This window comes from Tinamus guttatus, unplaced genomic scaffold (assembly GCF_059628265.1).
Source record: "Tinamus guttatus ecotype Peru unplaced genomic scaffold, ASM5962826v1 Tinamus_guttatus_pri_ptg000617l, whole genome shotgun sequence".
NCBI lineage: Eukaryota > Metazoa > Chordata > Aves > Tinamiformes > Tinamidae > Tinamus > Tinamus guttatus.
The window spans coordinates 123,132-148,950 of NW_028289151.1; the positions used below are offsets into that span (position 1 = coordinate 123,132).

Here is a 25,819-nt window from a genome sequence, read left to right on the forward strand (position 1 = left end):
AGAGGAATCGCGTGCAAGAAATAAATCCGTGCGGAACCGGGATTTAAAGAGGAAACTGCCCGCTCGGTACCCGGGGATCGGAAAGAGATGCCGAGAGCTCGGAGGGAGCCGCTGGCTCAAGAATTTGCCCAAAATCCCATTATGGGAATCCCAAATTTGGAGGAGATCCCATTTTATAGCCTCGGAGGGCGGCAAGAGAACAGTGGGAAGCTACACTCGCACGCTACAGCCGCAAGCGTCAGGCGGAGGGTGGCCCGGGGTCTGCCAACAGGCGGCCGGGGAGTAGCTGAGTGTCCCTATGGCTTGAATTTTGGGGGGGAAACTCCAAGGGGGACGGGGGAAAAACTCCAAGGGGGACGGGGGAAAAACTCCAAGGGGGACGGGGGAAAAACTCCAAGGGGGACGGGGGAAAAACTCCAAGGGGGACGGGGGAAAAACTCCAAGGGGGACGGGGGAAAAACTCCAAGGGGGACGGGGGAAAAACTCCAAGGGGGACGGGGGAAAAACTCCAAGGGGGACGGGGGAAAAACTCCAAGGGGGACGGGGGAAAAACTCCAAGGGGGACGGGGGAAAAACTCCAAGGGGGACGGGGGAAAAACTCCAAGGGGGACGGGGGAAAAACTCCAAGGGGGACGGGGGAAAAACTCCAAGGGGGACGGGGGAAATCTCCAAGGGGGAAGGGGGAAAAACTCCAAGGGGGACGGGGGAAAAACTCCGGAGGGAGGGAACCGAAAGCAACTCACTTAAATTGAGGGGTCCCTCGTCGTCCGCCTGCGGCCACTGCGCCTTGGGCGAGCTCTGCAGCGGGCTCAGCGGGAGCTTGGCGCCCTTGTCCTCGGGATTCTTGGGAGCCGGCGATCCCGGGAGCGCGGGCGGCACCTTCTTGAGCACGGGCGAGCCGGGCGGCGCGAGGCCCTTGGCGAAGCCGGGCGGCGACTTGATGGCCTTGTTGACGGCGCCGTCGGGCGGGCGCTCCTTGGCCAGCGCCAGCAGCGCGGCCGGCCGCGGCGCGCCGGGATCCTTGGGAGAGGCGGATTTCTTGGCGAGCGCCGGGGCGCCCTCGGCCTTGCCCTTGTGCTTGACGAGCTCGTAGAGGAGGTCGATGGGCGCCCCGCTGCTCTCCGACTCGGCCACGCCGAGCTGGCGCAGGTGGGAGCGCGCGTGGCTCGACAGGCCCTTGCGCGTCTCGAAGCAGGCGCCGCACACCTCGCACGTCGTCAGGTTCTGGGCTGCGGGGACAGCGCGCGGCCATGGAGGACACGAGGCCACCAAGGGGGGACGGGAGGGGGGGGATGGAGGACACGAGGCCACCAAGGGGGGACAGGAGGGGGGAAAAGAGAGGAGACTACGAGCCAGGGGGGAAAGAGAGGGGATGGAGGAGAGGAGGCTACGAGTGGGGGGAAAAGAGGGAGAATGAAGGAGAGGAGGCTACGAGTGGGGGGGAAAAGAGGGGGGATGAAGGAGAGGAGGCTACGAGCGGGGGGAAAAGGGGGAAAAAAATCAAGGTGAGGAGGCTACAAGAAGGGAGAAAAGGGGAAAAGAGGGGGGATGAAGGAGAGGAGGCTACGAGCAGGGGGAAAGAGGGGGGATGAAGGAGAGGAGGCTACGAGCGGGGGGAAAAGGGGAAAAGAGGGAGGATGAAGGAGAGGAGGCTACGAGCGGGGGGAAAAGAGGGGGGATGAAGGAGAGGAGGCCACGAGCGGGGGGAAAGAGGGGGGATGGAGGAGAGGAGGCTACGAGCGGGGGGAAAAGGGGAAAAGAGGGAGGAAAAAGGGAAAAGAGGGAGGAAAAAAGGCAAGGAGGCTACAAGCAGGGGGAAAAGAGGGAGGATGAAGGAGAGGAGGCCACGAGCAGAGGGGAAAACAGGGGGGATGGAGGAGAGGAGGCTACGAGCGGGGGGAAAAGAGGAAAAGAGGGGGGAAAAAAGGCAAGGAGGCTACGAGCTGGGGGAAAAGAGGGGAGATGGAGAAGAGGAGGGTACGAGCGGGGGGAAAAAATGGGGGGATGAAGGAGAGGAGGCCACGAGAAGGGCGAAATGAAAGGCGAGGAGGCCATGAGCAGGGGGGAAAAGGGGAAAAGAGGAGGGAATGAAGGCAAGGAGGCTACGAGCAGGGGGAAAAGAGGGGGAAAATCAAGGTGAGAAGGCTACGAGCAGGAGGAAAAGGGGAAAAAAGGGAGGATGAAGGAGAGGAGGCCACAAGTGGGAGGGAAAAGATGGGGGAATGAGAGGCAAGGAGACTAGGAGTGCAGGGAAGAGAGGGGGAGAACCAAGGAGAGGAGGCTACAAGCGGGGGAAAAGGGGAAAAGAGGGAGGATGAAGGAGAGGAGGCCACGAGCCAAGGGGAAAAGGGGAAAAGAGGGAGGCTAAAGGAGAAGAGGCTACATGTGGGGGGAAAAGAGGGGGAGAATCAAGGCAAGGAGGCTACGAGCAGCGGGAAAAGGGGAAAAGAGGGGGAATGAAGGCGAGGAGGCAACGGGAGCGTTGGCCGGGGTTTTAGCGACACCCATCCGCTCTCCGCCTGCGGAAGGACCCTCTGCTTGTCGCTGTCGTGAGATCCAGGGATAAAGCGGGAAAAAGGGAAGGGCTCGGGGATGGAGAGCAGCAGTTTTGGGAGCTCGGAGGACCCTCGTTGATCCCCCCACGGCTCTTTGGGGAACCTGGTTCAAGCCGAGGGCAGGAGGGAGAGATTAGGGGGGTTTGAGAGGGATGAAAACCTCACGTTGGATCCAGCAAATTTGGGGAAAAGGGAAAGAAGAGAGCGGCTTAAAACACGGAGCGCAACCCAAGAAGCCTCTTCCCAAAGGGAATCTGCCCTGCAAACCTTTCCAGAGGAGGTTTAAGACCCGAGAGGCCTCGGGAAGCGGCTTCTCCCGCTTGTTTCGGCGCGATCCCGAGGGATAACGCTCACCTTTGGGGTCGGGAGGCTCCGGCTTGCTCCCGGGCGGCTCAGGAGACAGTTTGGTCCCTATCCGGCTCGGGGGCTGATCCAGCGGCGCGGCGGGAACGCTTTTCTTGGGAAGCGGCGGCGAAGCCACCTCCATGGGCACCAGCTCCTCCTCTTCCTCGGGCGCCAGCACTGCCGGGGGGAAGGAGACCATGAAGCCGCGGAAGCGGCGCCGGCGCTCGCGGATGTTTTGATTCCGGCGCGGAGAAACCCCGGGGGGGAAACGCGGGGATAGGGCCCCGCCGAGGGCAAATCCCTAGGGAAGTTTGGGGGCTTTCCGAGCGGCTCTGCGGGAGCTGAGATTCCCGGTGGCGGCTCCTCGGGACAAGGCCCGGCCCCAGCAGCTGCCGGCATCCCGGAGAGCCGCTGGGATCGAGATGGGATGGCTGAGAAAGCGGGATGGGAGAACCGGGAATAACGGATGGGAGACCCGGGAATGGGAGCAACAGAATGGCAGGGAAACTGGGAAGGGGGGGGAATGACGGCACTAGGGGGATCCATCGGGATCCGCTTTTCCCACCACCTCGGCGCAGCGGGAGCCGCCGGGCGAGCGGCCCCGGGACGGTGACAGGAGCCGGGATAGGGAGGTCCCAGTGGCGGCGGTGGGCAGCTCCGGTAACCCCGTTTTGGCAGCAGGGGGGAGGCCCGGCCAGGACAAAGGAAGGCGGCGCCGGGGCTCGGCCCCGGGCAGCGGCGGGCGGCGCCGAGCGGGTCCCCCCCCCGCGTCAGCCCCAAGGCCGTTACCGGGCCCGGGCGGCGTCCGGTGAAGAAGGGAAGGGGGGGGGGGTTGGCGGGAGGGGGGGGGGAGGCCGCGGAGGGCCCCGGCGGGGGCGGGGGCGCGGGGAGGGGCTCACGCGGCTCGCGCGGGGCCTCGCGCTCGGGCTCCCCGTCGCCTCCCCGCTCGCGGGGCCGCGGCGCCGCCGCCGCTTTTGTCACTTTGGGCTGCGAGGAGGTGGAGGCCGCCATCTTGGCTCCGGCACATGCGGGGCGGCCGCCAGGCCGCGCAGCCGAGCGCCGAGGAGCGGCTCCCTCGCTCCAACCGCCCCCCCCGCCGCTACCCCCGGCAACACGGCGCGCCCAGGCCGCGCGGCCGAGCGCCGAGCGGGCCGCCGCCAGCCCGCGCAGCCGCTGGCCGAGCGATCGAGCCTCCGCGCGCTCCGGGGAGCGCCGAGCTAGCGAACGCCCGGGGGGAAGGAGAAGGCGCCGCCATGACAGGGCGCGAGGCCTAAGCCGGGGCGCGAGGCCAAAGGCGCCCCCGGCCCAGGATACGGAGCCGGGTCCGGGCCCCCGGCTGCACATCCAGGCCCAGCAGTGTCCCCCAGGCACCGTGTCCCCCTGGCAGGACCCTCTGCCACAATTTGGGGCAAGACGGTGTTTTTTTTTTTTTTTTAAAAAAAAAAAAAAGTCAAACTGCCGCCCCAAAAGTGAGGAAATAATAAAAAAGTGATTCTCTGGCAAGCACAGAGCACACAAAATGCACAAATGCGGCCTCTAACACACCACGGCAACAGCAACAACATCTCCCCAAAACCTCACCTTCCTCTCAGGGAGGAAACCCAAGCGACAGGCTCCATTTTAGGCAAAAGTCCCCCAAAACGAGAGCAGGAATCTCACCCCGAATTGCCATGACCCGCCGCAAGACACCCACGGAACATGGGGGGAACAAATGCACTGCAAAAACACCGGCTGACGGGGACAAGATCCAAATAACAAAGCTTCAATTTCCACACGCAGTCCATGGCCGGGCAGGAATTCCACCCAGAAAATCCCACAGGTCACAAGGAACAGCAAAAGCCCCAGCTCCGACGACACCAATCCAAGCTTTTTGGGGGGCCAAATTGTGGAGGTGGGAATCCCTACCTGCTTTCCCATAGGGAGACCACACTCCTCATGATCCGCTTCCAATGATGGATGAGACGGCTTCCGAGAGGCAAAAAATAAAAGGGATGTTGGGCCAAATCTTGACATTTTTGGAGGTCTCCAAAACACGTGGGTCCTCGTGGACGGTTTGGAGGTGCCCGGGGGACATCGGCTTCCCTATGGACAGGAACTGCAAATGTCTCCCGGTGGATCCCAGCACACGGTGTCAACCAAACTGCTCCCAGGAAACACGAGGGAGAAGTTCCTCGGAGCGATCCACCTCCAACGCACACGAAAAAGAGCCCAATCTGGACAAGTTGTTGCTTTAACCTGGATGATCCACGAGGCAGATGATGCCACGGGCTACACTCAATTTCAAGTCACGATCTGGGAAAAAAAGCCCCCAAATCGGGGCCAAATCTGTCTCAAAGATACTAGTCTCAAAACTCATCTCCTAAAGACATTAGGGAAAGGGCCAGCTTGGTCACGTTGGTTGTCCAAACGGAAGACCAAGATGGGAGTTGGTGACCATCTTCATTTGGGAAAAATGGCCTCAAAAGACCTGGAGGAGCAATTTGGGGCAACCTAGGGTGGGTACAGGTGAGTAACGGTGGAATTGGAGCTCAAATTCAGGTTAGAAATCTTCCCTTAGCTCAACCGCGGCGCTGCCTACAATGAGAAATCTTGGGAGAGCAAGAGAGGATTCCGAAGGGCGGCAGCCATCCCCGTGGATGCAGGAACTTCTGAGCAACCTGGAACTCAAGGAGGGAATCAAAGACGGTGCAAAGTAGGTCAAGGCCGCGGGCGAGCGCTAAAGGAGCCGGCGGGGAGGGAAATCGGAAGGGTAAAGCAAAAAGGAGGTCGCCGCATTGTGCCCCCAAATCTACAACGCGAGAGGGGTCCTCCGAGCACGGTGACATGGAATGAGAGGTGGTGGCATCTGCTGCCGGCCCAAATGCAGCTGGGGACGACCCCAAGGCGCTGGCACCAACTTTGAAGTCGGCCCCGAGGTCGGATGCGGAGCTGGAAAATCCTTTTCCGACCTCCATCCGCGACCAAGGCGGCCGGAGCCTTCTCCATAGGAGGGGGAACAGAAGGCCACGGCCACAAAACCACCGAGGTTCTGATCCCCTTTCTTCCCCTTGGCTGAGAATTGACCACAATTAAGCAGCAGGAGCAAAACTCAGAGGGGAAAGAAGAGCCGAGACCTCCGCTCTCAAACTGCAGCATCAAAAAAGCTGCAAAACACACAAAAAAATGCAGAAAAATCTACCAGAAACATCCTCTTCCAGCCCCAAAGTGACCAGAGCTGCAGAGGGATGGGGAGAAGGAGGCAAAACTAAGGCTTAAGATGGAGACAGAGAAGATGGAGGGATTTCAGATCAAAGTTGATGCCCTCGTGATTCATTTTTTGAGCTCTTGATCCTTATATTTTACTCCTCTTTTTTCTTCATTAGTTATCCCCTAAAATGAGCTCTCTTCCCCACATTCCCTTGAGCCCTGTGCCAGGATGCTCTGGTCAGGGTTGGGTCCAACCCCTGGAAAACAAGGTAAATCCTACGCCAGTCCTTGCAGAAAAAGGGGGAAAATATGGAAATTGAGGATGTGGAATGTCCTCTTTAACAAGATTTCTGTGGCTGCTTCGTCCTCAGAAGGAATCACAACTGGGTGACCTAGAAATTATTCTCAGGTTGGCTGCGGATGTAGCTCGGAAGCCGAATGCAGGGAGCAGATATGAGAGGGAACCAGGGGACAGGGATTGAGCACCAGCTCTCCCAAACCTGCTCCGAATTAGGCGTTCGTTAACGGGTCAGGTGACAACGATAATAAGTGGAGTTTTATTCCAAAAAAAGATTACGGTGTAAAGAGTGGGAATGATGCTCAGCTAAAGAAGGGTCTTGGTGTTGAAGAAATCCAAGCCTAGAAGAAAACCTTGTGTTTTGGGACCAAAAAGGGCAGCAAAGGGGCATTAAACCTGCCGAGAGGGAGAAGGAAAAACAGAGGATGAGGCCACCAGGCCAGCGGAAAGTGTAACGGGGGCAAAGCGAGGCCGGCTGGAAAGGGAGGCTGTTTTGGGAAGGATCTCCTTGCCTAGCAATTCCCTTCGGCTGCCAAGAGGAGCCACGTGTTCCCTGCGGCGGCTGCCAAGAAGGTCTTGGAGCCGCAAAGAGGCTCCGCCGGGAGCCGAGCCAGGGGAGGCAACGGGGGAAGCGCCCGGAGCGGCGGAGGCGGCCGAGGCCGGAGCGAAGGACTCGCGGGAGCCCCAAGGTCGGAACGCGGGGGCAGGAAGGGCCCAGCGGGAGAAAGGAGGCCAAGAGGAGCGGACGGCGTCTCCACGGAGAGGACAACGGGCTGGGAGAGACGGAGGCCGCGCCGGAGACGGGACGGGGAAGGTTACGGCGGCGTCGGACCCGCAGCAACCGGACGAGCAGCCGATTTGGGGCCATTTATCACTCACGAGGCACCTTTTGCCCCAAATCCCCATGGAAGCGGCACCTCCCAGCACTGGGATTTACGCTCGGGTCGAGTTCATAAAACAGGTTAAAAAAAGAAACCTCAAAAGTCTTCTCGCTGTCCCCAAAAGGGGGAAACGCCACCCGATAACTTGTTTGCTCAGCTGCTTTTCCACACTTGGTACCGGGAGCAAGAGTTAAACAAATACTGCGTGCAACGCGTGCCGCTCCGCTCCTCAAAAAATAATAATAATAAAAAAGGGTTGCGACAGATGCGGCCAGCGCCCGGCCAAGAGCCATCTGGAGCTCCAAGCCCTTTTTGCTTTTCCCAACTTACCCGTTTTCCTGGCGTTTGCTCCCAAAGAGGCTGCTCGTAAGGAAACCCGGAGCTTGGTTGAAATCCAAGCGCTCCCGGGAGAGGAGGGGAGCGGTTCGAGGAAACGCAACAGCAGGGAGCACCTAAGAGCTTTGCCCACCCTTCCCGGGGACTTGGCCACCCTTTTCCAAGGGAAAGTGGGAATTCCGAGCCTGCAAAATTACGGAGCGACAGTGGGAGACGCGGCAGCCCCAGGTCCGTGTTTTGTGCCCGAAAAAGATACAAGGAAGCTGACGTGCCGCGCGTAACCGAAGGGAAAGGCCATTTTTCAGGGGTTAAAGACGCTGCCAGAAGCTCCAGGCAGGACCACGACCCTCCCAGTGTTATTTCCTGAACGTGCGAGCGAGTTTTCAGTGTTTGGAGGAACGCTGCGGCGTCGCTTTACAAAGAGCCCCTTTGGAAGGGCCCTTTATCCCTGGAGCTCCAAGGAAAATCAGCCTTCCCCAGAGGCCTCATCCTGCCTCCTGCTCCCTCTTCCTCCAGCCACCTTCCGTCCTGCCGTTCAGGAACACACGGAGGCTCCAGGTCCCTCGGTTTTCCCTGGGGAAACCACTCCTGGACCGGCGCTTTTGTTAACGGTGAAGCCCAAACACACAAAATCCCTCCGTCCACCACGCAAGAGTCGGGGCTGCCCACAAAGAGACACCGATTCCTGCCCACAAGCAGGACTGGTTCTCACCAAAGGTCCCACTGAGTGGTGGGGACACCTCACCAGATGTCCCATCAAGTGGTGGGGCCAACTCACCACACATCCAACCCTCCCAACATCCCACCAAGTGGTGGAGATGGCTAAACCAACACCCAGTTCTCCCGATCAAACCGTTCCTTGGAAATAACCCCCTCCACCAAGGCTCTACTCAACGGGAGGAGCAGAGGACCCAGTTTTGGGGGTTATCGCAAGGTTATCAAGATCAGTTCTTTCCACATGTCCAACCAAGTGGTAGAGATATCCCACCAGACACCCAACCCACTCATCCCACCAAGCAGTGGAGCCACCTCACCACACATCCAACCCACCCAACATCCCACCAAGGGCTGGAGCCATCTCACCACACATCCAACCCACCAGATGCCCAACGAACTGGTGGAGATGGCTAAACCAACACCTGGTTCTACTGATCAAACCATTCCTTGGAAATCACCCCCTCCACCAAGGCTCTGCCCAGCAGGAGGAGCAGAGGAGCCAGGTTTGGGGATAACCACAAGGTTATCAACATCACTTACTTCCAAATGTCCAAAGTGGTGGAGATATCTCACCAGACATACAAACTAACTAATGTCCCACCAAGTGGTAGAGCCATCTCACCATACATCCAACCCTCCCAACATCCCACCAAGTGGTGGAGATGGCTAAACCAACACCCAGTTCTCCCGATCAAACCGTTCCACCAAGGCTCTACTCAATGGGAGGAGCAGAGGAGTCAGTTTTGGGGGTTATCACAAGGTTATCAAGATCAGTTCTTTCCACATGTCCAATCAAGTGGTGGAGCCATCTCATCAGACATCCAACTCTCCCAACATCTCACCAAGTGGTGGAGATGGCTAAACCAACACCTGGTTCTACCAGTCTCACAGTCTAACCAAGTGGCGGAGCCATCTCACCAGACACCCAACCCTCCCAACATCCCACCAAGTGGTGGAGATGGCTAAACCAACACACGGTTCTACTGGTCAAACCGTTCCTTGGAAATAACCCCCTCCACCAAGGCTCTACTCAACGGGAGGAGAAGAGGAGCCAGGTTTGGGGGTTACCACAAGGTTACCAAGATCATTTCTTTCCACGTGTCCAATCAAGTGGTGGAGATATCCCACCAGACACCCAACCCACTCATCCCACCAAGCAGTGGAGCCATCTCACCACACATCCAACCCACTAGATGCCCAATGAACTGGTGGAGATGGCTAAACCAACACCTGGTTCTACCAATCAAACCATTCCTTGGAAATAACCCCCTCCACCAAGGCTCTGCCCAGCAGGAGGAGCAGAGGAGCCACTTTTGGGGATAACCACAAGGTTATCAAGATCACTTATTCCCAAATGTCCTACCAAGTGGTGGAGATATCTCACCAGACATCCAAACCACCTAATGTCCCACCAAGAGCTGGAGCCATCTCACCACACACCCAACCCACCAGATGCCCAACGAACTGGTGGAGATGGCTAAACCAACACCTGGTTCTACCGATCAAACCATTCCTTGGAAAACTCCTCTCCACCAAGGCTCTGCCCAATGGGAGGAGCAGAGGAGCCAGGTTTGGGGGTTATCACAAGGTTATCAAGATCAGTTCTTTCCACATGTCCAATTAAGTGGTGGAGATATCTCACCAGACACCCAACCCTCCCAACCTCTCACCAAGTGGTGGAGATGGCTAAACCAACACTCAGTTCTACCGATCAAATCGTTCCTTGGAAATAACCCCCTCCACCAAGGCTCTACTCAACAGGAAGAGCAGAGGAACCAGCTTTGGAGGTTACCAAAGGGTTTCCAGCTCCCCCGAGGCGCTCGGGGGACACTCACCGTCTCTGTAGGACTGCAGGGACTCGTCTCCCCACGCCGGGGGGAACGGGGACAGAGGCGAGCGGGGGATGCTGCATTCCGACATGGGCGTCACGCTCTTGCGGGGCACGAAGACGTGCGCCTCCCTCTCGCGGCCCGGGGACGAGGGCTCCGCGGCCGCCGCCGCCGCTGCCGCCAGCACGGGGTGCTCGGCCGAGTTGGCCAGCAGCTCCTTGAGGATGTTGATGGGCGAGATGGTGAGCTCCCAGTTGGTGATGCCAAAGTCTCTGAGGTGGGCCCTGGCGTGGCTGGAGAGGCCGGCGCGCGTGTCGAAGCCGGCGCCGCAGAACTCGCACCGCATCAGGCTGAAGGTGCTGGGGTCGAAGTTGGCCACTGCGGAAAGAACCGAGAGCCGCGTTGAGCGGCCGAGGGGCCCTCCGAGAGGCACCCGACCGCGGCGCGGCGACGAGGGGACGTGCCGGCAAGCCACCCGCGGCGCGGCCGCGGTAGCATACGTACCCAACGGCAGCGGGAGGAGCAGACCGCGCCGCTTAAAGCGAGGAAAAGAGAAAGCACGGTGGATTGAATACATACTACCTTTTTTCTTCTTCTTTTGGAAGGAAAATTTTTGCTCAATAGCTTTCACTTCTTCCGCCGAGATGAAGTGACGGACGTTGTAGCTCACCCCAACCCTGTTGAGGTGGCCCCGCACGTGGTTCGCCAGCCCGATGCCGTTGTGGAACCTGTCGGGGCAATAGGGGCATTTCCGCTCCTCGTTCTTCAACATGGGCGAATCGGAGTCCAAGAAGTCGTCGAGCTCCAGAGGAGAGTCCAACAGGAGCATGTCCAACGGGAGAGGCTCCTCCATCATGAAGTCCCGCGGTGGCGCCGCCGCTTTCTTCTTGAAGGGCTTCCCCCGGGGCCGCTTGGTCGCTTTGGGGTGCGGGTTGACCTCCTCGAGGAGCACGATGGGCACCATCATCCGCAGCTGCTGCTGCTGCTCCTCGGACGCTATGGAAGAGTCCGTGGCTTTCAAGGTGTCTCGGAACGTCCTCTTGAGGTCCAAGGCAGCTTGGGGGATGGCGACGGGTCTGACGCCTCTGTTCTCGCCCGAGTCGGCTTCCCCCGTCACGGAGATCATCTCGTCCAGGCTCCCAGTGTCGTTGCCCACCGGCCACTTGTGCCTGAGCTCCTCCAGGCCGCCCGGGTGGTACCTGAGAGCGTCGCCTTCGGCCTCGAGGTGCTGGGCCGCCGCTCTCCTCTTGAGCTGCTGCAGGGCCAAGTGGGAATAGGCCTTGGCCGAGGGGAGCCCCAGGGCTTTGTGCGGCGCCGCGTACGGAGCTCCCTTCCTGGCATGGAAGCCGGCCGCGTGGTAGTCCCTTTTGGTGGCCCCGTTGCTCCTGTCGAGCCGCGGGTGGCCCAAGGCGAAGCCGTGGCCGGCGTCGTAATGCGCGGCGCTGTCGCGGTGCGCCGGGCCGAAGAGGCGCTCCGCTTTGCCGAAATAATCCGCCTCGGCGAAGCGCCCCGGCCGAGCGGGGCTGTAGGCGTCTCGGCTCGTTCCCGGTTGGTTGGGGTCCTCCTCGAAGGCCTCGGCGTCCCAGGCCAGGTGGGAATGGGCGTATTTCATGTGCTCCTTGAGGATGCTCTCGTTGGGGGCCGGGAAGCCACAGAGCGCGCAGGCGCTGAGCCCCTTGGCGCTGCCGTGGGGCGGCAGCTGCACCTGCAGGGCCACGTGCTCGTTGGTCTTGAAGCGTTTGTAGGCGCCGTGCGCCGCGCCGTCGCGCGCCTCCCCGCTGCCGAAGAGGCCGGCGCTCTTGGCGCCTTGGTCCTTCCTCTCCTTGACGTGCATCTTGGCGTGCTGGACGAAGATCTTGGAGGAGTTGGTGCCGAAGACGCACTTGGGGCACTGCAGCCGGGCGTCCCGGCCTTCGTCCGGAAACTCGTTCAGCTTCTGGATTTCCTCGATGATCTTCTCCCGGGATTCCTGGTGGAGCCTCTTGTGCTGCTCCAGGGACGCAGGGTCTCCGAAGGCCCAGCCGCACTCGTTGCAGCAGAACTGGCACTGCCCTCCCAAAGCGTCTCCGTCTTGGTCCCTCCCCGGCCCGCGGTTGTGCTGGAGCATGTGCTCCATCAAATGCTCCTTCTTCTTGAAGTAGATGCTGCACTCGATGCACGTGTAGACGGTGGGGTCCTCCTCGGCGCCCAGCTCGTCCTTGGCCGGCTCCTCCAGCAGGACGCTGCACACGTAGGGCCTCATCTCCACGTCGTAGGAGCTGCAGGGAGCCGGCTCCAGGGCCACCACCGAGTCCTCCGCGTTGACCGTCCACGACTGCTTGCCCACGGCGAGCTCGGCGCCCAGCTGCAGCGCCGGCTTCGGCAGCGCCCACTCGGCAGCGCCCGCGTCGCCCGCCTCGGCCTCCAGCAGCAGCCCCTTCCTGTGCGAGGCGCCGCTCTCCAGGGATTTGGCCTTTCCCAGGACGGGGTTGAGGCCTTTCCGGAACGCCGCGGAGGTCAGCGGGGGCGGCGCTTCGCGCGCGGCCGGGCCCCGGAAGGGGAGGCCGCTCGCTCCGTCCTTGCCGCTGTCTTTGTAATGAGGCCCGGGGCTCTCGGAGGCTCTGGAAACCCACTCGAGCCTCTGGCTCGCCCTCTTGCTCTTCTCTAAGTGCTCTTTGCCGAGGCCTTCGAGTTGCTTTGGTTCGTTTTTAAGGTACTTCTCGTCTCCGCTGCCGCCCGGCGCCCCGGCGCACGGGCCGGGCATCTCCGCCTTGCCCGAATCCGAGTCCTCGGCCGAATCCGGGCGCTCGGGCTCCGCGGCGAAGGCGGCCTCCGCGGGCTCCGAGAGCCTCTCTAAAGTGCTTTCCCCTCTCCCGGCGCCCGCTCCCGGCTCCAGGGCGGAGGGATCCCAGGTCCCGCTGCCGGATACGGTCATGGCGCGGAGGTCTACGGAGCTCCTGGCATCCGGCCGGTACAAAGCCTTGGCGAACTCCGCGTGCTCTTCGGGAGCGGAGCTGCAAAGAAGTTGGGACAGTTATTAGCTCATTAATAGGGCGGGGAAGAAGTAATTTATGAAAAATCCTGTGCGGAATGCTGCCTGCTGGATCCAAAGAGGGAAAATCTAGGACAAACAGAGCCCGAGGACCAACTCCATCCCTTCCCGTCCTCCCTTGGCCACGTACAGCTATAATTTGCTCCCAGTCTTCTCTCGAGCTTGTCCCTTGCTCCCTATGTTCTCCTCACGGATTCCCGGCTTGGGCCGATCATCTTCCCTTCATCCCGCCCCATTCCCTGCTTCTCCTCCCCTTTTCCCTTGCAAACTCCACGGGATGCCACGAGGTTGGACAGTCTGGAAATGACTAAACGGGGAGGGTTGCTCCAAACAACGACGCTGGCCAAAGAACGAGCTCCCGACGCCTTCAAAGGTGGCTCAAGGCAGATCTAGAGCACCAACGTGGACCACAACGAAGGTCTCCAGCATCACAGGATGATGCGGGTAAGTCCTATAGGGTCCCTAGGTGGTCTCTTTCCATTCCAAGAATTGGAAACGCTGACCATAGTCTTCCTTTCTCCACTATGCACAGACCCCAAACCATACGGACCACACGGGCCTGGCATGGGTCCTCCCTGGCCTCTCCTGGACCTTCTCCACGGACCCTAAACCTGAGCAGGTCCTAGCACGTGGCTGGAGAACAAGCGCCTCCATGGGACAAGCTCCATGGTGGAGCTCCGTGCCGCCCACAACACGTGGAGCAGGTCCCGGTGGGCCCCACGGCACCAAGATGAGTTTGGTGGGCACCAAGGTGAGTTGGAAAGGGGGGTGAACGTGCCCATGAACATCCCAGCCTTCACCCCAAAGGACCTACGTTGGTTGGGTTGAAGAAAAGGGGAAGGAGGAAAGGGGAGAGGCTCAGAGCAAGAGGATGGGCAAAGGCACTTGATGCTCTACAAGATGCCCTAAGAGTTTGGAGACATCTGCATAGGACCAGCAGCTGGGACAAGACCTATGAGAGCACCAAGACCTTCTGCTGGGCTGGCAGGAGGCCAAGTAGGGAGCTGAGAGCCTCAAGTGGCACCGTATTGCCACACTGAAGCTTCTGAAACGCCCTCCATGAGATGGAGATGACTGGAGAGCAGCAGGGACTCAAACACAAGTCCAGGTCCTCCCTGCAGGTGATTCCAGGCCCAACGTCCAGCTGGGCCGTTCCCGCTCGCCACGACGCTACCCGCCCTACCAAGATGACCGGAGGCCGCTAGAGAGGACCCAGCACCAGCAGAGCCCCAGGAGACTCCCATGGGATACGGAGGTCTCCACGGGTGAAGGAGGTGGTCTCCAACAGGACCTTCAGGTGGCAATGCCACGCTGGTGGCATGGCCAGCGGGTCCGGAGCTTCCACAGAGCAAGACGAGACCCTTCCACACACCCAGCCCCACCTGAGGGCACAACCCAACCTCTGTTGGCCAACTCCATGCCCAGCTTCTCCTAAGCAACACGCACAGCCTGACCAGGTGGACACTTGCTATGGATGCGGAACGCCCCATCCCGGGATAAAATCCCTTTCCGGGGCGGGGGCAAATATTTGGATTTTGTTTTCTAAAGCAACCGACGTGTTGTCAACAAGGGGAAAAGCAGCTCCTGGCTGCTCCCCGCTCCGGGACGGATCCTGGGAACTTACCCGAGTTCGGTCCTGGGAGCCGCGAGCGGGACAGCGCCGGAGAGGGCAGGATCAGGCTCATCTGCAACAGAGAGGAAAGCTCCAAGGTCAGTGCCCAAAGCGAGGCCTTCTTGAGCGCAATTTGCAATAACGGGATTTGGCGTTAAAAAGCTTTCCCAGCAGATAAACCGCCCCCCTCCCGCTCCGGCTGCCCGGCCTTCCCTCCTCCAGCCGGCTCCGGATTAGGGGAGGATTTCCGAGCCACACTTAAGAGGGTTTAATCCCGCCCGCAACTATTTGCTGGATAATCGGCGCTGCGGCTAAGCAGTTTAAAGGAGAGATGCCCACGGTCCCGCTCGGCATCCCGGGAGCCGGCTGGATCCCGGTTGGCTTTGGCCACCTCGGGGAGGAGAGCGGGTCCCCATGGGGCTCGGAGCGTCCCCAGGCCGGAATGCAAAGGTCCAGGTGGCTTCCTGGGAATGCGGGGAGCTCCGGTGGCTTCCTGGGAATGCCGGGAAGATCGGAGGACCTCGGCCTCGCTCCGGTGCCGGGGGAACCTCCTCGGTGAAGGCAACGACCTCCAAAGCTGCTGTGAGAAGCAGGACAGGGGGGTGTCCTGGTGGGGTCAAGATGGGGGGACAACCCCCTCCGGGTCTCCTGCCAAGCCCATCCGCAGGCTCTGCCAAGCCGGACGCATCCGAAATAGGAGGGAAGGAGCCCGGGGCTCCGTCTGGATATCAGCGATGGAGACGCGTGGATCCAACCCATGCGGCCCAGGTCTCACTGGCACCGGGTCAAGCTCAGGACAGGATGGACGGGCCTTGGCCCACGTGGCTCTGCCACTGCTCCCCGCTGCGTGGAGCCTCCCCCATCCCGGTGCATCCGTGGGGATGGAAAAAACAGGGATTCACTCATCTCCAACGAGGGCAGGAGCTGGGAGAAGCTGCAGCACCGAGGGAGAAAGCGTCAGGATGGGACCACGATCTGCTCCGTGGCCCCATTCCCAGCACCAGCCTGGGGACATGAGGTGACCCCAAGGCAGGAGTTGGCCTAGGAGCAGAGCAGGAATGTGGAAATGTTTTCCGCCCTTGCAATATTTTAGGTTCCAGACACATTGAAGTGAGACTTTTAAGGCAGGGATCTCCAAGGTCTCATCCCCAGAAGGTGGATTTCGAGCTCCTTTGGTGGGCACGGAGCTGGAACGGGACGGAGCCACCAGGGCCACCATAAACGCCATCCCGATCCGCTCTGGAAACGTGGCTGCGGCGGGAGAGCATTCCTGGCTCTTCCGAGGCATCTTGGAAAAGCCCAGGGAGCCGCGGGGCCAAAGCGGGGAGGTCAGGGCCACGTTCATTGAGGAAAACCTGAGTCACCCCGGAGCGGCCCGGCACGGCGTGCCAGGGGGAAGGGAGCCGCGGCCGGCGGAGAGCGGCGCTCCCAACGCAGCCGATTTGAAATCCTTCCCAAAAAAAGAAAAAAAAAGGGAAAAAAAAAGGTGGAGCAGCAGGGAGAGGGACAAGGGAGGAAGGAGGGGGCACATGGGGGAGAAAAGGACGGTGACGGGCGCCTTCCAGGAGCTCTTTTGTTCTCCGGAGCTCCAGCATGGCTCCTATTTTTAGCAACTGTCTCCTTTAGAGGAAAACAGGCCGTGATTTATCTTTCTCCTGATGAGCATGGAGCTCCCTGCAAATCCCGGTTTCTTGGAAACCGGGAGCGAGGAGGGAGTTGAACGTCTTGGGCTCGGATTTACCCTCTATGGGAATGGGGCTCCTCTAAGCACAGGAGCGTGGGTGAAGCTTGGCCCAAGAGAGACCGGTGCCACCGCGCTGGGTCTTGAGGTCTTGCCGATGCCCAAAACGCCCCTCGTCCCCTCTCCGTTTTTCCCTGGCTCCCAAGAGTTAAAGCGAACCGGACGGGACACCCAGAGGCTTTCAGAAAAATATCAAGATGTCACATGAGCTCGCAAGCAAAGCGGTGGCCAAAACACACAGCGGGGCCCGAGATAAGGGAGAGCCCTTGGGTTTGGGAGCACGGGGAGGCCGCGAACCGAGCCCGGAATCCTCCTGGAAGCGGCCGGCCTGGTTCTGGAAGCGTTTGGTGACTTCTACATTGCAATTCAAAGGTCAACGATTGAGAAACGCCGGCATCTCCAGACGAGCTGGAAGAGCTCCAGCTCACTAAGGTTGTCGCGGTCGTAAGCGGACGGTAACGGCACGTCCAAGAGGCGCCATCGCATTTCCCGGGACAAAGATTTTGTCTCATCCTTCACAACCAGCCCGGGAAGAACCAGGACACACAGACACGCACCCCTTTCCACCCATCAACTCAAGTTGGGTCAATGCTGCAACTCCCAGGTGACAGTTTGCCAAGCGAGAGAAAGGGACATCCCGGCCAGTCAACGGGTCCATGCACGAAATCTTTGGGAAAAATCCCAAGCGACTTTAAAAATCGCTTCCGATTGCCGTGGGGATGACGGGGCCAGGCGCTTGGAAGAGCTTGGAGAAACATCCCGACGCTTCATCTCTTGCGTGGGAATGCACCAAGCAGGGCCACTCGCACGGCTGGTGGTCCCGATATCTCCCAACGCAACTCGGGTGAGTTCCTCTTTTTCCGAAACCTAGGAAGCCACCGCTCTTCCGAGCGGCAGATGCTTCCTATGCAAAGGGTCTCTGTTTACGCCCTCCAAAATGTATTTCAAGCCCAACAACGGCCACGCTACGACACGACAAACGGTAGCTGGGAGCTTGCAGAGCTCCTCTTGAAGACGTGCAACAAGGGGGACAAGTCACAACACGGGAAATTCCTCCCTACAAGGTGGGACAGGCCAGGGACGCGAGCGATCTCCATCCTTGGAGATCCTCCAAGCTCAATCGAATGACGCTTAAGCAGCTCAACGTAACCTGAAAATTGGTTGTGCTCTGAGCAGAGATGGACTGAAGACCTCCAGAGGCCCCTTCCAACCTCTGTTATTTGAAAATTTAACAAACAAAACCAAGAGCCTTAAGCAAAAAGCAGGTTTTAGAGAGCGCAGTAACCATCAAGCCCCGAGGCCAACTAGAAACAGGGAGAAAACCTCTTTTCCAAAAAGCTTGACCAAGTTTCTGAAGAGTTTGACCAAAAACCAAAGTTTAGAAAAACCTCTAAAACACATTATTAATATCCTGAACATCAAAAGCTCTTTAACTGAGTAAAATCTGTCCCCTAAATACAAGGTTTTCTTTACACCCACCTCCACGAACACCAAGGATGGAGGGCGCCTACCTGGCCTCCATGAGTCTTCTCATCTCCAGCTCCTAGGTGAGGGACACGGGGTGGGAGCCTCGGCCCCGACTTCAGCTCCGTGAGGGAATTGGGTGGGAAAACCGACCCTGCCAAAGGACGTCGACCCCCGGATGAGAGAAACAGGCCCAAACCCAAAGACCGGGTCTAGACCCCAACCAAATTCTTCAGAATTCAAAAATAGGGCAGAGTTGGTCTACGGATGGGAGTCTGCCACGCTCTTTGGCCAAGGGCTTCCAAGAGCCCTCCCAAAAGCAGCTGACGCTCTCCAAAAAGCCCATCCCGAGGCTCCACGCGCTCTCCGAGGCGTCACATTTTCCCAGCTGCCCAAAACGGACGGAAGAGAAAAGCAAGAACCTGATTTTAGCTCCTCCACAGCCAGGCAGAGCCATCTGAGCAACGTGTTAGGCAAGGGTTGAGTTATTGCATCATCTTCCGAGTCATGCAAGATGTCGCAAGGCCTGATTGAGCTCTGGAATTAAAGCCTAGCTCCTACTCAAGGCTAATTCTTTAATCTTGGGTGTTTAATTTGAGAGCAAAAAGGTACCGGAAGATTTGCTCATTGGTGCTCGCAGCTGCTGCTACTCGTGCGCTGTAAATAGCTCGGAAAAAGAAACCACTTGGGTTTCACGTGTGGCCCTCGCGCAGTCAAATGTAGGACGGGAACCCACGGGACTGAAAAAGCAGCCGATCGTCGTGATCCTGCAAAGGGCGCGATGGCCTCGGCCGTTCCCTCTCCAAAGGGATCCGCGGCGCCGACGCGAGGGAAGACCTACCGCAAGCGTTGCGAAACGCAACGGCACCTTCCGCTCCACGGAAGAGGAAACGGAGGTTGAGGGAGTCCTGGCAGCGCCCGCAAGACTCCAACGTCCCCCTTCCCACCAAGGGTCTTCGGAAAGAAGCTCGGAGCTGCTTGGACGGCCTGGATTTGAGTCCCGAGATGCTATTTCTGCCTCAGATCCCCCAAAGCCACCAGAGAAGACACTACCGCTCCCAACAGAGAAGACGTCTCCCCCGCAGCCTCCTACAAGCATCCAAATCCCAAAGCATCCAAATCCCAAATGCTTCCAGCCTCTCCCCGGAGCCGGACAAGGCGCCCGCTCTCTCCTCAGGGCTCACTGAAGATTTCGCTCATGTGACCGAACGCGGACGAGGAGCCGGTCCCACAGCAGGACTCGTTGCCTCCTCAACGCGGAAACGCTGGCGGATCTTCTTCCAGGAGCCGAGACCAGCATTCCCGAGAGCCTCCGGCCGTTTTCAGAAGGCGCCGGGCTGCATTTCGGGCTCCTTTGCGCCGCGGCAGGTCAGGGCTGTGTTTAAGGACACTCCTAAGCCTGCAGGAAGGTGACCTTGAACCCCGGAGCTCTTCAAAGCGGCAGCGTCGGTTGACGCATTGGCGCAACGTCGCGACGCTGAGGACGGGGCAGCGGCGCGGGGCGCTCGGCGCCTTCTGGTTGTCCCTCTGCAAGAGGGGGGCGATGGAAGTTCACGTGCTCGAGGGCCGGGAAGCCTCGGGGTTGTGCAAACGCCGGCGTTTCTGCCCGCTGGACTTTGCACCGGGCAGGGAGAGCCGCCGCAAAGGGGCCGCGCGACCGCGGAGATCCGAGCGGAGACGCGCGGCCGTGTCTAGGCCCAGCAGATGAGCGTTGCGGGGATGAACGGGGGCCCCATTTTCACCCCATGGCCTAGGAGGAACCGACTGGGACAGGACTCGGCTTGAGGTAGACCCAAAAAGCAACAACCAAGGCAGGCAGAAGCTGTTGAGGCTGTGGCTGCTTTTCATGGTGTGTCACCAAGCCATGTCATGGACAAGGATTGGAGAAGGAGCATGGCCACTGCCCTGTGTTGCCCCACCAAGGCCGTTCTCTCCTTCCCTTGTGTAGATCCCACAAGGTTTGCCCGATTTCTCCGTGTCTCTTCCCCATCTGCCAAAGGAACAGGTTGGAGCTCTTCTCCAGCACGACTTTATCTCCATTTAGCAACTCTGATCTTTCCGGAGAGGCCCGGGTTGCCCCAAGGTCCAAGATACCCAAAAAGCAACAGGTTAACGGGGGGCATCGGTGATTTCTGTCCTCCAGACCCTTCCCAGTTTTCAGTTTGCCCACGCGTTGGGTAAAGCGCCTGGAGAAGCTGTGGCACCTCCACACACCAGAGATGTTCCCCAACCGACCCAGACAACGCAACCTTGCTTTGGCATCAACCCTGCACGGAGCAGGGAACGAGCAGGTCCCCAACCCTCTATTTCTACACCTCTTTCTTGGGAAAAGACTCGGAGGTTAATGGAGAAGCACATCAAAGCTTCGTTGAGGCCTTGCCTCCTCTCTGTACCTGCCAGGGTGAGGACAACTGGACCAGCACCCAACAAGCGTTGCTCAACTGAGCTCCAAGAGGTACCTACAGCCAAGTTCAGGCCTTTCCTGCCTGGTTTTATCACTACAAGATCATGTTTTGGCCCAGGAAAAGGCCATGTCCTCCTGTCGCTCTCAAGAGCTTCAGCTCTGGCCCATGGCTGATTTGAGGAGCAAAAATCCAGTCTTCTTCCCATCTCCTGAACAATCTCCTTGCTCAAGAAGTGCCAGGAGATGGGAAGCATCCTCCAAAACAGCAGCATGGGAAAGAGCTGGAGATCTATGAAGGATCTGGTCCAACAACCTGCAGATCCATGAATCTGCAGATGCCAGAAGAGGCATGGGCCACCTCTCCTCCTGGCCCCATGGGGCTTGCAGAGAAACCATGGGGGACACCAAGACAGCCAGGAGCCCTGGAGAGACACAAGGTTCTGATGCCACCAAATCCAGAGCTCTCTTGATAAGAGACTAGAATGGGAGCCCAACGAGCAGGAGCGATAGACGCAACCGTGGTCCCAGTGTTGCCGTAAGAGGTAGAAACAACCACCAAGCACGGACACTGCTTGGCCGTTGAGCAAGGACAACTGCTTGGACACTGCCCAGGGTCAAGTTATGAAGGCCAATGGTTGACTAATTATTGAAGGCCAACGGTTGAGCAGTTAATGAAGGCCAACGGTTGCCTCCAGGCTACGCGTTGCCCTTTGGCCAGCGCCGCACCAGGGCCTCAACGGACCCAAGGAAACCTTGGAGCACCCGCTGGAGCTGCGGCCTCCACGTTCCTCAGCCCTTGGGAAGGCAACAGCTCCTGGACCGAGCGCTCAACCTCTATCTCTTGAGGAGAGGATCCCACCCTGCTTCCCTCTCCCACCGCTCGGCTCCTGCATCACGAGAAGAGATTGGGTTGAGCTCCGGATGGAGCTCAATCTGGTTGGTCTCCAGATGCTGGCGACCCCATATCAGTCACCGTGGCGGCTCGCGTGGGATCCCGCTTCCTACCATGCGCGTGGGGACAAGCACGTCCCTCCGCCCTCCATCCGCAGCAGTGTCCCGGTGTATCCCGTCTCCATCACCCCAACTTGCTGGAGTGGTTGCACAGGCGAAGCCAAGGCACCTCAAAGGCTGGAAGGGCAACGGGAAGGTGCTGGATTGTCCAGGTTTCACCTCCAACTCCTTCCGCTGTCCTCCTTGGGCATCAGGGGTGAACAAACCACCACGGACCTGCAAAAGCAGCCCCCAAAATGCCACGGGCTCCATTTTCCAAGTGGGTCATTGGCTAGACGGGACTCCAGATTCCGCCAGCTCTCCACATAGTCCTCATTGCCACGTGGGACATTTTGTGCCGTCATCCTTACGCCCCCGCAGCGGCCTTGGCCACGCGAAGCCTCTTTGGGGTGGGCGATGGAGCTTCTCCATCCTCCGGCGTGGAGGTTCAGCCTCCGAGAACACCCAAGCTCCTCTACCCTTGTAGAAGAAGGGCGGCCACCGCAGAAACGCTCCGGCCTCCACGCGCCAGCTCCGGCCTCCACGAAGATCCTCACTCACTTTGGCACCAAGAGCAGCTCCGTGGTTTAGAGGGAGGCCCAAATCGTCGTGCCGGAGCCCGGGAAGCTCCTGCCCGGGACGCATCTCCGCGCGGGGCTGCTTTCCTCCTTCTCCGAAACGGCTGCTCGACGAGGCCGTCGCTTTTCCGAGAAAGAGGCCAACCTGCGACTTCCCGAGCCAGAAAGCAGAGCCAGAAGAGGACGCGCCGGCCGCCTGCAGGAAGGGCCGCACCCGCGCGCGCCGTTTGGGCCAAAAGCCGCCGATCCCGCGAGTCCCGGGGCCCTCCGAGGCTCCCCGGCCTCGTCGCCTTGTACAGAGGCTCCCAAAAAGTGGATTTGTGGGATGCAAGGGGGAAGAGCTGCAGTGGAAAACCCCCCTGCAGCGGGATTCATGGATAACAGGAAAAACCTAGCGGGGAGGATGATGAAGAACCAACCAGTGGTGGCTACGAAGGCCGAACTGAGAAGAAATCCTAATCCCAAATAAATACGTGGGGATAGATGGAGCCTCCCGGAGAGGCACCGGTGACTTCCCACGTGGTTCCCGACCTCAAACGCCCCCGTGAAGCGGAGCAACAGCTTTCAGCTGGAAAAAAGATGGGGATTTTGCCAAGGGAAAGGTGGGAGACCCCGGAAATCGGGAGCGCGAGTTAAAATCCCCGGAGCGGAAGGGAAGGCGACGCGGGAAGCCCGCGAGCCGGAGCGGCTGCAGGATGGCACGGGAGCTGTGAGTCACCGGCCGTGTGGTTAAGAGGGAAAAAAAGCCCCAAAAAGAGGAAAAAAAAAAAACACAACTGCGGTTTGCGACCTGCGGCGCCCGGAGCGCTTCTTAAAAAGGCCTGGGAGAAGCAGCTAAGAAAAGCGGAGCCAGAATCGGCTCCGCAGGCAGCTGCAATTTGCTGGAAAGCTCTCGGCAATCTGCAAATCTAATGAGATCGGGGGGAAAGAATCCAAAAAAATCCCTCAAATCCTCCTGGAAAAGCTGGGGCCGAGGGGCTCCCGCTCGCTCCGGGTCCCGCTCCGGATCAAGCGAAAGCGAAACAGGTGCGGGGCGGAAAGGGGAGCGCGGCCGCTTGTTTGGCTTGGCAGGAGCCAGCGGGAACCCGACACTTTCCCAGCTCTCCTTCCCAGCCGGCTGCCGGTTGCGCTCGACCTTCCGGAGCTTTTTCCCCCCCTCTCCTGCGGAGCGCTCGGCTCCTCGGGTTTTATTTTTGCAGGAAGTCGGGACAACGGGATGAGCTGTTGCTTCTTCCGATGCCGGTGTGGGAGAGGACGCGGCGCTGGGCATGTCTGTGAAGATCCAGGCAAGAGGGAACAGAGTTTTGGGCTGCGTTTCCCTAAAAAAAGGGCGGCGTTGGCCAAAATCCAAGCTCAGCAATACATGGGCTTCTTGCAGGAAGCGCAACTCCAGCTGCTCCGGGTTCCCGGGATCAAGATGAGACTCCCAGCAGGATTCCCAGGCTTGGACCACGTGGTGCCAGGAAGAACCGCATGGAGCGAGGGCAGAAGATGCTGCTGCCACCTCCGTTGGGCTTGGACCATCTCTCAGCGTCAACCCCAACAGCGACACTTTCACCTGCAGAGGGGAGCCCAAATTGAGCCTTTCCATTCCCAATTCCAAGAAAACCCTTAACTCTTCCATTAAAGGATCACGAAGGATCGGAGCGAGCTCATCCTCGGCATTAAGGAAGGTTCGTGGTGACGCGCGGCAGAAACTCTCCTCGTCAGCCGAGGACACGTCCAGCGTCGAATGAAAGAGCGTTTCTCTCTCCAAGCTCCTTGAAATCCTTCCAGGCTCTGTCGCAAGCTCATCTTGTTTGGATCCATCTCCACGAAGATCACGGGCTGCTCCGATAAAAGCGGCAGTGTTTTCCCGGCCGTGAACGCGGGGAATTCGCGGCTCCGTTGCGCTCCGGGCCTTGGAGCGGGGCAATAAATCACAGCGCGGCCTCGTCTGGGGGCATCTCGCACACTGGGTGCCAGGAGAGCGCTGGGGTGAGGAAGAACCACCCCGAGGAGACCCAAAAAGCTGCCGAGATCCTTCTGCCACCAAAATGTCCTACAAGGAGGAGACTTGAACTCTCCGGTAAGCGTTTCCGTCCGATCGCAGCTCATCCGGGTGCTGTAACGCGCAATCCGAGCGGTCCCCAACCACCCCGGAGCTGATGTATCTGCTGCGAGACCTGTGGACGAGCTGAGCATCCTTCACCCAACACTTCCTCCTCCCCCTGCTCCAACAGAGGGTCCAAATTAGAGAAAAATGTTTTTCCCCACCCTCTTTAGGCCATTTTTTTGGTCTAGAGTCTTTTGCTTGTGAATTCTTGAAGCTCAACCCCCAAAGACGCTCTCTACAGATACACACGGTCCCCATTTATGGGAAACAAGAGAAAAAAAAGGACAATTTTGACCATGCAAACGACCCAGAACTTCAGTAACGCACCAGGTAACAGTCATGGAAAAGGACAGAGCCAACAACTCTCCGTTGGGGAGGAGCCCCAAGGGGGACGAAGGCTCTGCCACCACCACACCTCCTCCACCAAGGACTTTGCTCCTGCGAAACAACTCATGGCCACGACCTCCTTCACGTTCCCCTGGATAATTTTTATCCCTCCTCGTATTTGGAGGACGGGATTTGGCCGCTTGCTTGGGTTGTCCGGTCATCCGGCCTGGATGGAGCAAGAGACCGCGTTGAGCGTGGCCAAGGGGGACAATGACCATGGCCAAGGGGGACAACGGCCATGGCCAAGGGGGACCAGGGTGCAGAGATGTCCCCACAGCACCCATCTCAAGCAATCCACGTTCAAGCTGCCCACACACACGCAACGGGTCCCGTGTCCAATGGGATTTATACCAGGAACGGAAGCCTCGCTCCACCCAAGACCCCACCGCCGCTCAGCAAAGCGGATGCTCCCGCTCAGAGCGCCAAGCTACAACCCCGGCCCCTTTCCCACCTGGAAATACCTCGGGCAGCAGCTCCCCAGGAGCTCCCGTCGATGTCCCCTTGGGCGCGGGACTCGTCCTAGTTTGAGAGGCCGCAGGAGACTCCAGGGCTCGGCCCGACTTATTTTTAAACCGTGGCCTGGTTAGCGCGAGCGCCGGCTCCGGAGCCGTGGGGTTATTTATAGATGCCAGAAGACTGGCACGGCAGGTGCTCGGCTTGGAGAAGGGCTCCCAACAAATCCTCTCCACGCGGACGAAGAGCCCGGCCATGCCCGGCGCCGCGGGAGCAACGGGGTCGCCGCCGCTTTTGGCGCTTTCCGCCCCGATTTCCGGGGCGCCGATGGCCATGAGTCGCTGTTTTTAATCGCCACTTGCCCTGCTCGGGGTGGCAGCGCTCGAGGGTCACGGCCAAATCTACCCCGCCAACCCCCGAGGACATCGCTGTGCTCAATGCCACCCTTGCGCCAACGCCCAGTCCCAATCTTGACGCTTGTCCAAGGCACCCTTAGATAGCCACCAACACCCACATCCCTTGGAAAGACCATAACGCTTGCCCAAGGCACCCTTAGATAGCCATAAACCCCCAAATCCTTTGGGAAGACCTTGACACTTGCCCAAGGCACCCTTAGATAGCCACCAATCCCCAAATCCTTTGGGAAGACTTTGACACTTGCCCAAAGCACCCCTAGGTAGCCACCAACCCCCAAACCCATTGGGAAGACCTTGACGCTTGCCCAAAGCATCCTTAGATAACCACCAGCCCCCAAATCCCTTGGGAAAAGCTTGACCCTTGTCCCTAAGCACCCTTAGATAGCCATCAACCCCCAAACCCATTGGGAAGACCTTGACGCTTGCCCAAAGCACCCTTAGATAGCCACCAACCCCCAAACTCCTTAGGAATACCTTGACCCTTGTCCCAAAGCGCCCTTA

General features: G+C 59.2%; 1 protein-coding gene across 1 annotated transcript in view; it reads right to left on the bottom strand.

The window, feature by feature from the left end:
- The window catches only part of WIZ (WIZ zinc finger), a 37,845-nt gene that overhangs the window by 4,922 nt on the left and 7,104 nt on the right, over positions 1-25,819 (bottom strand). Inside the window, exons 3-7 of the mRNA XM_088535139.1 lie at positions 14,803-14,863; positions 10,652-13,140; positions 10,154-10,525; positions 2,910-3,077; positions 744-1,229 (exon numbers count right to left, since the gene is read on the bottom strand). Coding sequence (XP_088391265.1) covers positions 744-1,229; positions 2,910-3,077; positions 10,154-10,525; positions 10,652-13,140; positions 14,803-14,863 — 3,576 coding nt within the window. The remainder of the gene's footprint in view (positions 1-743; positions 1,230-2,909; positions 3,078-10,153; positions 10,526-10,651; positions 13,141-14,802; positions 14,864-25,819) is intronic.